The sequence below is a fragment of the Grus americana genome, chromosome 2 (assembly GCF_028858705.1).
Source record: "Grus americana isolate bGruAme1 chromosome 2, bGruAme1.mat, whole genome shotgun sequence".
Lineage (NCBI taxonomy): Eukaryota > Metazoa > Chordata > Aves > Gruiformes > Gruidae > Grus > Grus americana.
The window spans coordinates 44,140,043-44,154,226 of NC_072853.1; the positions used below are offsets into that span (position 1 = coordinate 44,140,043).

General features: G+C 37.4%; 1 protein-coding gene across 2 annotated transcripts in view; it reads left to right on the forward strand.

Moving 5' to 3' along the window:
* Nucleotides 1-12,244, forward strand: part of ALKAL1 (ALK and LTK ligand 1) — a 36,596-nt gene extending 24,352 nt beyond the window's left edge. For both annotated transcript variants that reach the window (XM_054816842.1, XM_054816843.1), the window contains exons 3-6: nt 2,217-2,270; nt 6,224-6,304; nt 8,563-8,639; nt 11,578-12,244. In XM_054816842.1, the coding sequence (XP_054672817.1) occupies nt 2,217-2,270; nt 6,224-6,304; nt 8,563-8,627 (200 nt within the window). In that variant the 3' untranslated portion in view covers nt 8,628-8,639; nt 11,578-12,244. The remainder of the gene's footprint in view (nt 1-2,216; nt 2,271-6,223; nt 6,305-8,562; nt 8,640-11,577) is intronic.
* Nucleotides 12,245-14,184: the final 1,940 nt, after the last annotated feature.

The window sequence follows — 14,184 nt, forward strand, 5'->3', positions numbered from 1 at the left end:
CATCAGTTTGATTGAAATGCCGAGTCCTTTGAGACCTCAGCCTCACTGTTGTGTACAGATGGGAGGGCTTGGCTGTGCTGCTGGAACATGGAAGAAAATTACTGTGCTCGTGTCGGGCAATTCATAGTTCAGGCAGAGTAGTTGCCCCCGCCGGGGGACAGAAGTGTTCCGGTAACCTGTGCTGCCCGTGATTTTCACGCAAATGAGCTTAGGTTGCCTTTGTGGAGGGCTGGGGCTCACTGATTGCGTTCTACCGAGTGAATGCACTGTACTATTAAGAAAACGAACGCTTGAAGAAAGCAGAAACGTGGGCACAAGTTGCAAAGCAGATTGCTGCCCGGAGGGATGGCAGGCGCAGCAGGGGAGGAGCAGGCACGCAGTCAGTACCATTCCGCCGCTTTCCAGCACACGCCTGACCTAGTTTTCCCTACTGGGACAGGCGGAGCCAGGCTGGGGCGAACCTTGGGCCGCCTTGGGTTACTCGTGGGAAGCAGACCCTGCAGCGTTCCTTCTCAGGCTTACTGACACAGCTACAGCCGCAGTTTTATGCTTGCAATGCCTAGCTGCTTGCCTGAGCATCAAGGCTGTTGTCCTGCTTTACCTTCTGTGCATTTAGGGGTGGGGTTTTGGCTGCATACTGTATTACGGACTTTTCCTAAAGAATTTTATGGGGCAAAAGGCAGCTACCGTTCCCGTAGCAAATTCTATAGACTTTGAAAGGACCTGGGTCTAAATGTTCTTTGTCAGAGCAGAAATTGCTTGTTAGCCCAACCTTCACCAGGCTTTGGTTATTCATCGGTACTGGGCAACTTGAAGCATCTCATTCAAAACTCACACAGATTGTTTCACTATTTTGGTTTTTCATAGGCTTCATTCTGTGTAATCTTAAACTACCTGACATTTCATGTCAGTAAAATTCTCAGTTTAATGGAGAAGGTGTGGTATTTCATTTGCGATAAGGAAACAAGTTAGTTAAAACTGAGACTTTTCGAGGAGTCTTAAGTAAATTTGGTCCCCTAACTTTGCTGAGTTGCAGTAAGACTTGAGCATTTCAGCTTAAAATCCCAGCCTAAAAATACACTCATGTGACCTCTGAGAAACTGCCTAAAGCCAGCGGTAAGAATTTATTTTGGCAGATAACCAACATCTTCCTATAGTATGAAAGGAAACTCACTCTCTTCTGAGCTAAATGTTAATTCAGACAAGGAATTGAAAAAAAAAAAAAAAGTGGGAGAATACCAAGAGTTAAAATGACTTTAGTGGAAAGGAAATATTTTAGTGAATAAATATGTTTAGCTGCAGGTCCTAATGCTGTGAATTAATCATATTCCTTGTATTAGTGCTAAGAAAGGCATTTCTTTTGAATTTAATGTAACATGCAACTGTTATATACAGTAGCTGTCTGCAATAATAACTGCAGTTACCCAAGAATTTTTTAATACAGTTTTTCAGTAGAAAATTTATGAGGTTGAGGGGAAATGTACCAGTTCTGAGAATATTTACTTGCATCAAAAGTTTCTGCCGTAAGCCAGAGGCAACATCCCACTGAAAAAAAAAAAAAAAAAAAGTGAGTAGAGTTTTTGTGTTAGCTCCAGTTTCTGTTCCGCCTGATTCCTTTGGCTGTTCTGAGACTTGTGTTTTCTCTTCTACTTTTTGGAAAAAATACCATATATGGAAAGGGATTTTTTTTTTAAATCCACAGCAATTTTCATTGGAGAGGAGTACTATTTTTTGACTAATAGTGCAATGAAAATATGTATGACCTATATCTCTCTTACATGATCTGTAGGAGGTTTTTCTCTTCAGGTACCTGTTATTTCAAACCCCCAAATATGGTATTTAGTTTGTATTTATCTAGGTATTTTACATGATTTGTTCAGGTACTCAAATACTTGTCATAACATGATAACTTATATTATTTATATAAATATTCATAAAATTATGGCTCAACACAGACCTGAAGTGTGTAGAAATGATTGTCAGAACATCTGATAGACTGTGTTGTAGGATGACCATTTGGTATTCATCTGTGAATTACTTGAAACATTTCACATTGTTGTTTACACACACACACACACACAACTGTGAAAATTAATTTCGTAGTTAATTTAGGAAGCTATTGGGTGTCTTTACAGCAGACATCCTGGCATATTATGCTTTCAGAGCTTTTAGTGTAATTCCTATATTACATACTTTTTTTTTTTTTCTCTCCTCAGAAATTTTTCCAAGAGATTCCAGTCTAAAAGACAAATTCATAAAACATTTTACAGGTAAGGCAGCTGCTTGCTCTTAATTTACCTACATATGCATATTCTAAGTAGCCACGAGTCACACCATTACCTTTCTTGAGGTTCTGAACGAAGTATAACATTTGTGAAGCTAAATTTGCATTGTTTAGGACTAGAAGTTTTTACAGAAGTTTAATTAAATTTGAGTCTCTCTTTGAATAATCTAGCTTAAAATAACTTTTAAAACATGGTAAGTTAAAATATTCATGATTTAAAACTTATTGTTTCATTTTTATCATCCTGTTGTTCCTTGTTGATTTGGAGCTACATTACAAGTTTAATAGCTGTAGGTACTGAATGTATACATGTCTGTATGCTATAGGTACTCTGTTGTATACCTACGTGCAAACAATTGCCAGTACGGTGTTACAAATGCGATATGTGTGAGCACCTATCTGCTATCTCTGGCAAGTCATATTTTAATAAGAGAATTCAGTACAGTTTGAATTTTAAATATATGTATTTTTCCATAATTTTTCTCAGTCCTACCATATTTGTTTTCAATTTTACTAATTTTAAAACTTCTTATTGGACTGCATATACCTTTCAGAAACAGATTTAAGTGTAAGTTTTCACTGTATCAGGGAAACACATTTTGTCTTCTGTCTCATGATGTATATGTGTGGATGGTTATTTTAACAAGGCAAACAAATAGAACAAGGAAGGATTAAACAGTGTAAATGAATCAGAAAAAATAATTTGCTGTTTCAAATATGAAAGTCTAATATGATTACAGTCAAGTACTTGTACTTGAAAACTAAGGTGGAGTTGTAAAATGCATTTACCTTTGGGACTCTTATCTTGTAACAACTGGAAAAATACTGTACCCTCTGAATATAGGCAAAAAGAGTTGCCAACAGCAAGATGCTTGCACTGATTCTTTACTCTCCAGTTCCAAATGTTCTGTAATTCAGAAAAGTGAAGGTTTCGGAGTATGACACTGCAAATCTGTTGGTGATTTTAAATGTTACTGAGATTAGTGAAACTGAAAACTAGAGAAATACTTGGCAGTTGGAGCAAGAAGAAGAGAATTGGATATAATTATGCATTTCCTCTTTGCTGGAAATTTCAGACAGTCCTTGGCAAGAAGGAAAAGAATTTGTTGTCTCTTTTGCATGAGGGAAGTGTCCTCAAACCTTTAGGATAAGCACTACTTTAAGGATCTTGCTGCCAACTTCTAACTGCAGCGTAACAGCATCTACAGGAAACGTGCTACACCCAGCTGGCCCTTCGCTCATACAGTAAACAAGAGGAATTATGAACATTACCATTTCCAGTCCATATGAGAAAGAAGTGAAAAGAACATAGACATCCAACTATGCCATCCCATGTAGAACAGGAGTACTGGAAATTATTCTCCTGGGGAGGATAGACAAGAAAGATTTGCTTATATTAATAATTGATACATTTCCTTTTCATTTTTAACTTTGGAAACTGCTCAGCTACCATAAAAAGCTCAGGATAAGAATCTGGGGAAGCTGAATAATGAAGACAGAACAAATTTCATTACTCAGAAACAACAGTGAAAAGCAACCATGAGTTTTACAGAAGGTATTTTGAGAATATTAAATCATAGAAAAGAAAAAGAAAGAAAATACTTGAAGGCTTGTTTCTGGAGCCATTCATTAAATTAATAGTGCTTTTCTGCATGAGTAGTTGCCATCTAAATTGCTGAAATTATTTGACTAAGATTAGCTGGAATGAATAAGGAAAGCAAATTCATTCCATAATTCTTGAAGTTTATTTCTTTGTTGGCTCAGAAGTTCTGCATATATCTTTTTTCTTTTCTTTTGCTTTTTTTTTTTCAATTATGCTCTTAATATCTTCATTGATGGGGTTTTCTGCCTGTTTTCTTTCTTTCTTTCTTTCTTTCTTTCTTTCTTTCTTTCTTTCTTTCTTTCTTTCTTTCTTTCTTTCTTTCTTTCTTTCTTTTTCACAGCTTTATTAGGTCCTGTAATCCACAGCTGTTTTCTTAAAACAGCCTAACTTTGTTTTTCTTGCTGCCGTTCAAATCATAATCCTTTTTCTATCAATCTTAGTTAAATAAACTGTTCAGATATATTCCTTAGTAGTTTGAGAGTTAGAACATCCTAAACTACTGAAGTTGTGAAAAAGAGGAGAGAGGGGGAAATCAACATTATCTTTACAGTCCATTATCTTTACAGTTTCAGGGTTAAGAAAATTATTGTACACTTCTACTATGCCAAGAATAGTAGACACATTTTAAAGCCAAATAAGAACCATATGTAACAGTCCTTGCTTATAGGAAAAATCATAAATAATCTTGTGAGTCATAAAGCTATCTATCAATTCAGTTTGAAAAGCCAGCTGACAGAGAGTGCTCTGTAAGGCACAAATAAAATTAACGGCCTATTTTTGATGGCAAGGAAGAGCGTTAGAAAGCCATATATTATCTGAAGGGATGTAGAATTTATTTAGTGACAAAAGCTGATGTTATATCCATATATCTTGGATAATTTCAATTTACGTACATTCTCTTGAGCCTAATTACTCAGATAAAAAATGGCAACAAACTTCCAGTTCGAAGTTGCAAAGGCTGCTTTGTCAGCTTATTGAAAAGCTTATTTGTGGCTGAAAAATCGCATTAAATCTACATATTACTGTAAAATATATTTAATGTTTGAGTGTGTTCACTGTCATGGGGAGGAATCTTTTCTCAAGCTTGTGGTAGTTTGGCTCCATTATCCAGAGAGAATTGGCCTGGTATGTTTTAGCAGGGTGATAAACCACCTTTCAAATTGTGAAATAAATAAATTTTGCCCAGAAATGCTTACTATCTTCCTCTGACAGGAAAGTTAGTCAAAGCAGTGTGCTTCATATGGATCCTTTTGTAGCACTGCTTGAAACAAGCTATTCATATTCAGGATTCCTTTTTGTGCTGAATGTAGAGGATACAAGTTAAATTGACTCTTGTTCAGTTAGTGTCAATTTATGTCAGTGTTTTCTGTCCAAATCACAGGAAAGTCATCCTCAGCTGTCAGTGGTAGTATGGCTAAGCAGCTTACATGATGCAAATAGTACATTTTTACTCTCCTTTTCAACTTGGATGCCATCAGTAACACCTTGCCGGGGCCATCAGCAATGATGGAAGGGCTCTTTGGCAACTTGTTACCTTTCAGCCATGTTTTGGAGACCAGTACTATATAATCTTATCAAATATTAATGTGGGTAGATGACACTGATATCCAGAGAAGGAAGCACGGACTGGAAGAGCAGAGACACAGCACACTACACGCTGAGCACACAGGGATTTGCCTCACCTAAATGTTGAAACACATACTACCCTCTGAACTTCTGCATCCTTTCTTGCTAGGACTACTTGAAAAGGACAGCAGGTTCCTAGATGCTATTCAGCTGTCATTTTTTTCCCTTAACACCCACGTTGTATATTACGAACTTCATAAACTATCTGTGCGCAAATTAGAAGCATTAGTACATGAAACTATTTCACCTTTCCAGGGCTTAGAAACTCATGTTTGCTTAAAATGTTGCTTTTATTTATCTTTACAAATAATATCTGCATTCCTTCTACATTATTCCGTCTACATTAGAATACTGATGACTACTGAGCAAACTAAATTCTGTTGTAGTTACACCATTCCATTTTTCAACATATAAGAAATTTTACTGTTAATTTTGAATTACTGGAATTTCAAGGCCAAGCCAGTCCATAATTTCCAAGGGCCATTCTTCTGTGATTTAGATCATGAGCATAATAGCATAGCAAGAGTATTTCTTGCTGTTATGTCAGTAGCATTGTTATACTTGTTATAATTGTTTAAAGTGTAGTAAAAAATGAAATGTAAATTTGTCAAAACACATGGAAATTAATTCTATGTGTTGATATCATTCACTGAAGCCGTGAAGCAGTGACACTGAAAGCTTGTGGTTAACTCCTGCTTTCTTTCAAACAGGGCCGGTCACGTTTTCGTCAGAGTGTAGCAAGCACTTTCATCGACTGTATCACAACACAAGGGATTGCTCAACACCAGCCTGTGAGTAGCGATTAAAGTACCTTATAACACTAGCTGTGATACTTGTTTAAAAACACCTACTTGTCCTGCTAAGGGTTTGATGTGCTGGTCCTTTGGTAACTGTTGCTCTTTAGCACTATTCTACAAAATATACCCAAGGTTTTCTAACCTACAAAGATTTTCTATTAATGCACTTGCAGTCAGCTGCATATAATGGAGTTCCTTCAAGGTGAAACACAAATGAAATGAAAGCTACACACAGAAAAAGCAGTTGGGCATGCCTATGCAGAGAGCAGATATGAAGCCATGCTCTCCTTCCTGCTCCCTTTACCTCTGCTTATTAACTTGTGCAATAAGATAACATCTGAACCATTCTCTACCTTCTCTTAACAATCAATAGTATGGTTATAACTTATTTTTTTTTTTAGTATATTTCAGTTTGTGGTTATAATTTTCTATTATATGCCCATTGTTAAAGAACATAAAATCAATTAATTAATCATTTCTGTTACTGATACGTGCTGTTCTTGTCAAAAAATATTCCAGTGTGAAATCCACAGAAGTTTTGCTTTAACACAGCCTGAATGTAATTTTGTCAGAAAGACTGAAAAATAAAACTGTCCTAAGATGTCATTTAATGGATAAAACAACCAAACAAACCAACCAAACAAACAAACAAAAAAAAACCAAAATGGAAATACCTTAAAAAGAAGTTACTTCAGCATTCTCCAGTGCAATGGACAATTCAAATAAAGTGAGTGGAAAATAAGCAATGCCATTTAATTAGAAAAGATGAATCTTACTAGTGATGTGTAAACACAAACTATGGACCACGATGCTTTGGAAATTTTTCAGCATTTAACTTGAAAAAATAATGACGCTTCTTGTCTGCATCACTTAGAAAGATGGCAAGCACTTTCTCTGAGCAGCTGAGATGCTCTCTCACCGAAGCTCAGCACCTCAGAGGATCTGGCTTTTTTGAAAGGGGCTGGAGCAGCCCTTGTCTCCATCTGCCCTTACACTGTTCATAAGTTGGAATGTAGAAAGGCATGGCTGATCCTCAAAAGATATACATATAACTTTGTGAGTAGACATACGAGTAGGCTAGACGTATATCTATTACATGTTACAGAAAAAAATACCACACATGTTGCATATTGCATACCTTGATACATCGATCCAGAGTATATGAATATTATTTGGACTCCTCTGTATTGCCTGAGTGCTTCATTTTATTTATGAAGAAACACAGTCATAATATTTCTCTTCTAATTAAATAGCTTTTTTCTAAATTTAAAACCAGGATTGTGGTTAGGACTGCATGTAGAACTGATTTTTAAGTTCAACTACCAAAACAAAATGTAAAATAAAAAATGTAATTAAAATGAAAGCAGGGTGGGGTTTTTTTTTCTCCTTTACATCAACCAAACCCAAAGCAGACAATGAGTTTCATTCAACCTAAAATGTTCTATTGATCTAAAAAGAAAAGCTAAATCTTCAAAACTGTCTCCACCTTATCCAGCACCCAGGGTTTAGAATAGCTGCCAAGGCTGATGGTAGCCAGGTTCTTTTCCTATCTCTTTAGAGGGATCTAATATTTTCTTTCAGGGACACCTTAGCCACCATAGGATGTCTGAGGATAAGTTACTTCCTCTCCTGTTGACATGGCTATATTCTGTACAAACATTCCCTGAAGAACTGAACCCAGGTTAGCATTCAGTCTCTTGCTGTTTGGCACAATTTCTATTAAGATTTATTAAAATACTTATCAAGCAGGAGAAGAAAATTGCACCTAAGTAAGAGAGATAGAAGGTAAGACACTAGTATATCTAGTCTGATGATTAGGAGGTGTACCTAGACATGGAAAAGATGGGTTTCCATCAATGTTAATACTAAGTGGAACAATAAAAAAATTTGCAAGAGCCTGACCTCAAACTACCTCATAGTCTGCTGGTTAGAATAGCCTCCCAGTTAATGAAGTAAATTCCCTCAAGTAAAGTAGAGTGTTGAACCTGGTCTTCTACATCTTAGGAGGAAACTACTTGGTAGAAAATTAATTTCTACCATCACTCACATTTCCTCTAGAGCCCTGGCTAGGATAAGGTACAAGCTAATTTTGCATCTTGCACACATAATTTCATGAGTTTCCATCAGAGAATGGTTTCACCGTGTAGAGTGTCTGAAATTGTAGTACGAGTTATACATTTAATTTTATGCAGATTTTTGAGGGTATCTGTCAACTGAGATTCATTATTGCTGTGGGTAATTTTGTTTTGTAGATTATAAAAGATGTGCAAGGTTGCTAACAAGATTAGCAATGAGCCCTTTGTGTACACAGTCCTAGGATGTTTGCTATGTAAGTATCATTTTCCCCACTCATTTCCTTATTTGTTAAATGGTCTAGTGATTTTCTTCACACTTGTACCTTGTGCATACAGAATGTGGTATTAACAGAGTGCATCAACATGCAGCTCTGGCATTGCTGTTAGGACTGACTGGTTCCTCATGGAAATACGTAGAAGCACAGATAGCTCTGATAGGCCCCACTGTAATTTCCTACAAGTCACGTGTGGCACTATATCACATAATTATGTGCATAATTAGGCAATGGTGTTAAAACTTTAAGGAGGAGTCTGGTTGGTGAAAGAAAAAATGCATGACGACTTCACCAACACATTTATTTCAGGCCTTTCAGAGGAGGGTTTGTTGTTAATCCATGGAAGAAGCAGAACGTCTCGGTCTCAGGTCTGCCAATGCAATCTTCATGGATACCCTGTCACTTAATGCATCTTTGGGACCCCATTTCATTCCCAGATTGTTTCCTGAGAACTTCTCTAAAGTTAAAACCACTTCATGGTGATGAAAGTAAACTGAACATAAAGATGTGAGGAAGCTAAAGGCTTCAAGTAACAGGCTGTGGAAGGAACCGGTCCATTCTTGTTTATGAATAGCATGTTAAATGTGTTAGTTAAACACATTGTCACTGATAAAAGGAACATCATTGGGTGAGCTGTTTTCCCCAGTTGTTTGATTATCAATAAACTTCCAACAGTAATTAGAAAAACTGCACTGGTTATTATTGACCAATAAAATATATAAAATCAGTGAATTTAATTTATTTAAATTTCTTCAAAGATGGTTTCCTTTCACCACCTCCTACTGAGAAATACTGCAAGCTTGGCGTTTGGGGGAGTTATGTATGTCACTTCTTCCTGCATCAAGACTTCAATTCATACTAATCAAGAATAAGAAAGGAAGAGTAGGATATGAGTCAGTGTTAGCTGATTTGATTTCCAAGTGGAGGTGGGATTCATTTTGGTGGCTGTAAGAAAATGCTGTGAAGAATATGGCGATATTTCAGTGCTGAGAAGAAGTGACATCATTTCTTTCTCTTCTTCTTTTCTTAACTATTTTCAGTCTGTTTGGCCTCTTGCCTTCCAGATCTTGCAGATATCATTTTGAAAATATGAGGGGCACTGAACCAGAAATGGGCTAGGGATCCCATTACTTTGCCAGGATCTCCTTTTCATGACTAAGGGAAGGAAGCCTTTTCTGAATACCCTTTTTAACTTTTTTTTTTTTTTTGAGGTACCTAAATTCCTATTTGTTTGTTAGTGTTCTCTTTCAAATCTGAGTTTTCTAAAACATCCTATCTCTCATTTTCTGCACTTTAACCTATTTAGTCTGTGTTTTCCCCTCATCTGTGTCCCTTTACACCGCTGGTTTCATGGCTCAGGGCTTCCAGAAAGATTTCTGGGTGTTCCAATATTGTTTTTTTCCTTTTCTTTCAAGAGGATGAGTCAAAGATCTGCCTCCATAGCCACAGTACAGAAGCATCTATCTCATCATATTTCCATCATTAAAATACAAAAGGATGAAAAGTTGCTATGATTTTCAAATCCAGGTGTTCTAATTCGCCTGCCAAAAATAACACTCAAAGAGATGACATGTGGGGAAGGGAGAGTTTAAATGGTAAGCAATGTTAGCAGCTCGTGTGCACTGTGTTCACTTACAGTTTTATCTAGGCTGCCTTTCTCTCTACTTTGTTAAAAATAGAGAAAACATTATAGAAAAAAGTAGAACTATGATCTGAGTGTTTCCCAGCTGCCTCTGTGCTCCCTCACCCTATTCCTTCACCAAGTAGATAAAGTGGCTAATTTTCACTAGAGGTAAGACAGTCTCAGGTCTTTATGTTTACTCATATCCAATATCTTTTTGGAATGGAAATATTTTCCTGATCAGAATGAAGAGTGTCAGGAGTCGCTCTCTTTTCTCTCCAAATAGACTGGGCAGCACAGGAGTTATATATGTTCATCCCTCAATAACACTACATTTTTAGCATGATTCGGTGATCGCTTCTACTCCGTCTTTTGGCACAGAGGATCTGTTTTCCTCACCACCCTCACACTAACTTAGAGAGGACAGGGTCATAGTTCCTGTTTATTGTAAGGGAATTTGCCTTTGCTTTAACATCTGAGAGTCTTGGAGTTTCTGGATTGCCTTGAAGAAGGAGGCTCTCCCACTTGAAGGATTCACAACTAATTTTAGCCATTTCTCCTGCATGTACTAAAATAGGCTGCATTTTCCTCATAAAAAGATAACTACGGTGCTATTAGGCGAATATTTTCCTCCCTCTCCTGTAAATTCCCGGATACAAAAAGAAGACGTGGTCTTTTCCCGTTAGAAATGAAGTTTTGCCTGGGAAAAGCCGATCTTCCCGCGGGAGTTGGTAGCGCAAGCTGCAGCGGGAGCTGCAGGGGAGCGGCCGCGGGCTGTTTCAGCACCATGGAGAAGGGCCCCGCGGGGGCTCCGCGCCGCGCCCCGGGCAGCTGCCGGGATGCTCGCAGGGCGCCGCGGCGGCCCCGGGGCTGCTGTGCGGGGCACACGCTGCCCAGCAGTTAGTTACTCGCCGTTACGGCTTCTAGAGAGTTTTTATTTTGTTTTGTTGTGGGGTTTTGTGGGGTTTTTTTCTAATTCGGATCCTTGCAAATGAAAGTGAGGCACTTGATGATACCCGGATTCTAGAAATGCACATGACTCTGCATGCGAAACTTCTTATAAGATGCAGCAGCATGGACCGCTATGTGTTAAACCTCTTAGCATCAACGCTGAGGATTTGCCATGGCAAAACTCATTAGTGTTCACAGGAGAGCAAGACCCACTGGCATTCTGGAGTTAATCTTAAGATTTATGCAATCCACAGGAAACTGTGCTTTATAAACAGAATTATACTAAGCAGTCTGACTCTGTGTTTTGAAACTAGTTATAAAATGGCATGTCCTTTTCTCTTGCAGACTTTCTACTAAGGAGAGAATTCTGATTTGCCAAGAAAGTGCCTTGAAATCTTCCAAGACGGAGAAGACATCTTTTACCTTTTTGATTTACAACGTTTTGTTACTAGGTGCATTTTATTTTCATATATTTGTCGGACATTCCATATTTGTGTGAAACATTATTTTATTTTAATTTGTAAATCTGTTGCCTATAGTTCAGACAAGCCAATTATTTAAATACATTGTATATAAAGAATACTAATGATATACTGATTAAATGTTATAACCATATGCAGGGAGTTGGTAAAATTTTGCTGTTTCTCTTGTTCCATTGTATTTACATCATTCTGCTCAGGCTCTTACTTTCATTATTTGCACTAACTTGAAATGCAGAAGTCTATGTAACTGAAATCTGAATAAGCTGTAAGTGGGGAAGTTTTACTTGCCATGGAAGATATTTTATATTATGAAGCTTTGTTAATATATACATATATATTATTGCGCATCAGAAAAAAATTGCTCAGAAATGCACCTTGCTTTCAGGAACATTTGTATGACTATTCTGGATTTTCATCAGTTACATTTGTACTGGCACTTATGGAAAGAGTTGCAAATAATGTAAATATAAAGACTGGAAAACTGCAATGCAGTTTTGGTGGAATAAAGAACATAAAAATAAACTATTTTTCAGGAGAGGTTATTTAAATTTATTAAGAGGTTACTTCTTTAATATATAAAATTAATTTACCTGGTGAACTCGAAATAATTTTCCACTTAGAACTTCAAACTTGTGGGTTAAGTTTTTTACAGCATTTCATTTTCAAGTGGTAAATTTTATTCAGATATTTATTTTTCAACTGAATGGGGTGCAAACAAAAATACATCATGCACCCACTGTGAACAACAGAAACCTTCTGTGAGGATGAAGAGAGGGTAATAAAATAGCCCAGTAGAAGAGAAAATACTTTGAAGTATACTGTCGTAAAACCAAGGGGTATAATGAACGGATTTGGCTGGTGACACATCAAGCTTAACTGTTTGGGAAGAATCCAAAACACCGTTGCTGCATCTTTCTTATTTAAAATCAAATTGTGATGATAACATTTGCTACCAATTTGTCTCAGCTCTTTTATGGCAAGCTTACATGATTGCTTTACAAAGAACCTAGTATGAAGTGAGGCTTTATGGTCAGGCCTAGACTAATTGATTACTGTGCCCAAATTGCAGTTCTTGTGATTAACTGACCATTCAGACTAATCCCCTCAGATTAGATGTTGTCTCTATCCTTTCCCTCAATGTGGGCTTCATGTGCCCCTTAACTTCTATGGCCAGCACTTTTTCCTCTATAGAACAGCAGGGCAGCTCTGCCCTGGGATTCCTTATAAAATAGCGAACAGCTGCCTTATTATCCAAAGGGATTTTGTTTCTTTTTTCTACATTGTTCAGTGTGTTTCAGCACTGAAGTTGTGCAGTGTCCTATGATGCACCAGTCAGTCCAGCCCACAGCTTCGGCAGGTACTATCATGTTCTGTCTGCCTGGGCAAAAATATATTACAGCAGCTGTTTCTAACCTACTCCGTAGTCACAACTGCTAAAGTAGTTACTCCATCTGTAGTCCTGACTAGAAGGTTGTCCTGTACCATTTGTATTTATGCTTAGCACAGTTGTTTCTCAAAATTTTTGCCATCACGTTCTTTTGATAAAAGCAGTTTTCAAGCCTCATTCTAATCTATGTTGGATGCAGTATTTGTACTGAAGACACAGTAACATATGGGAAATCCTAGTGGCTGAATGGTGAGATGGATAACCTTGTTTCTCTGTCAACATCATATTTCATAGGAGGATTATTGGCCAAAACAGAAGCACTGCACCCAGAGGAGAAAGGATGAGGTCCAGAATAGAGATCAGAGGCTCTGAGAAAAGCTTCTCTCTTTAGTCCTGCTTTTGTATTTCCGCTCTGATTTTTTTTTCTCAATTTTTTTTTTTTTTAAAAAAAGTCCCTCCTTTCTTCTTAAGGGACTGAAAACAATGAAAGGAGAAGCAGTTTTACTTCAGTTAGCTGATAACCTTTCTCAAATAACTTCATTGCTCCAGACTTCTGACTTTGTAAAGAAAACCACTCTGTAGGCAAATAATATTGTTCCTCCAGCATATTGCAGAGGGATTCACAAGGCCACCAGCAATTTAACCTGGATCTGGGTGAATGGAGACTATAAAGCAAAGTTCAATTTTCTCTCTTTATTGCTGAGACCATCTTATTTTTTTATCACAACACTGTAGAAGGGGTGCTAGTCTTTGTTTTGGGTGCTATGCAAATGCAAGACAAAGACCCTATTCTCATCTTAAAGAGGTTAAAGCCATAGAGTAAAACAGTGTGAGGAAAGTGTATATGGAAACAATGACCTTGTGATGATTGGTGAGGTGGGTAATGGCTTCACTGTGAGTTGTCTAAAAGCATCACTCAAAGAGATTTGACAGCAGACAGCACAACAGGCAGCCAGAGTTTTATAGGGAACTCTTCCCAGGATGAGGGCTCTGATCAGAGAGGGGATTCTTGGAAGCTTTTCTAAAAAAACAAAAACCCAACTCTAAACCCACATAGGCAATAAGTGATGGTATAAAAACTTT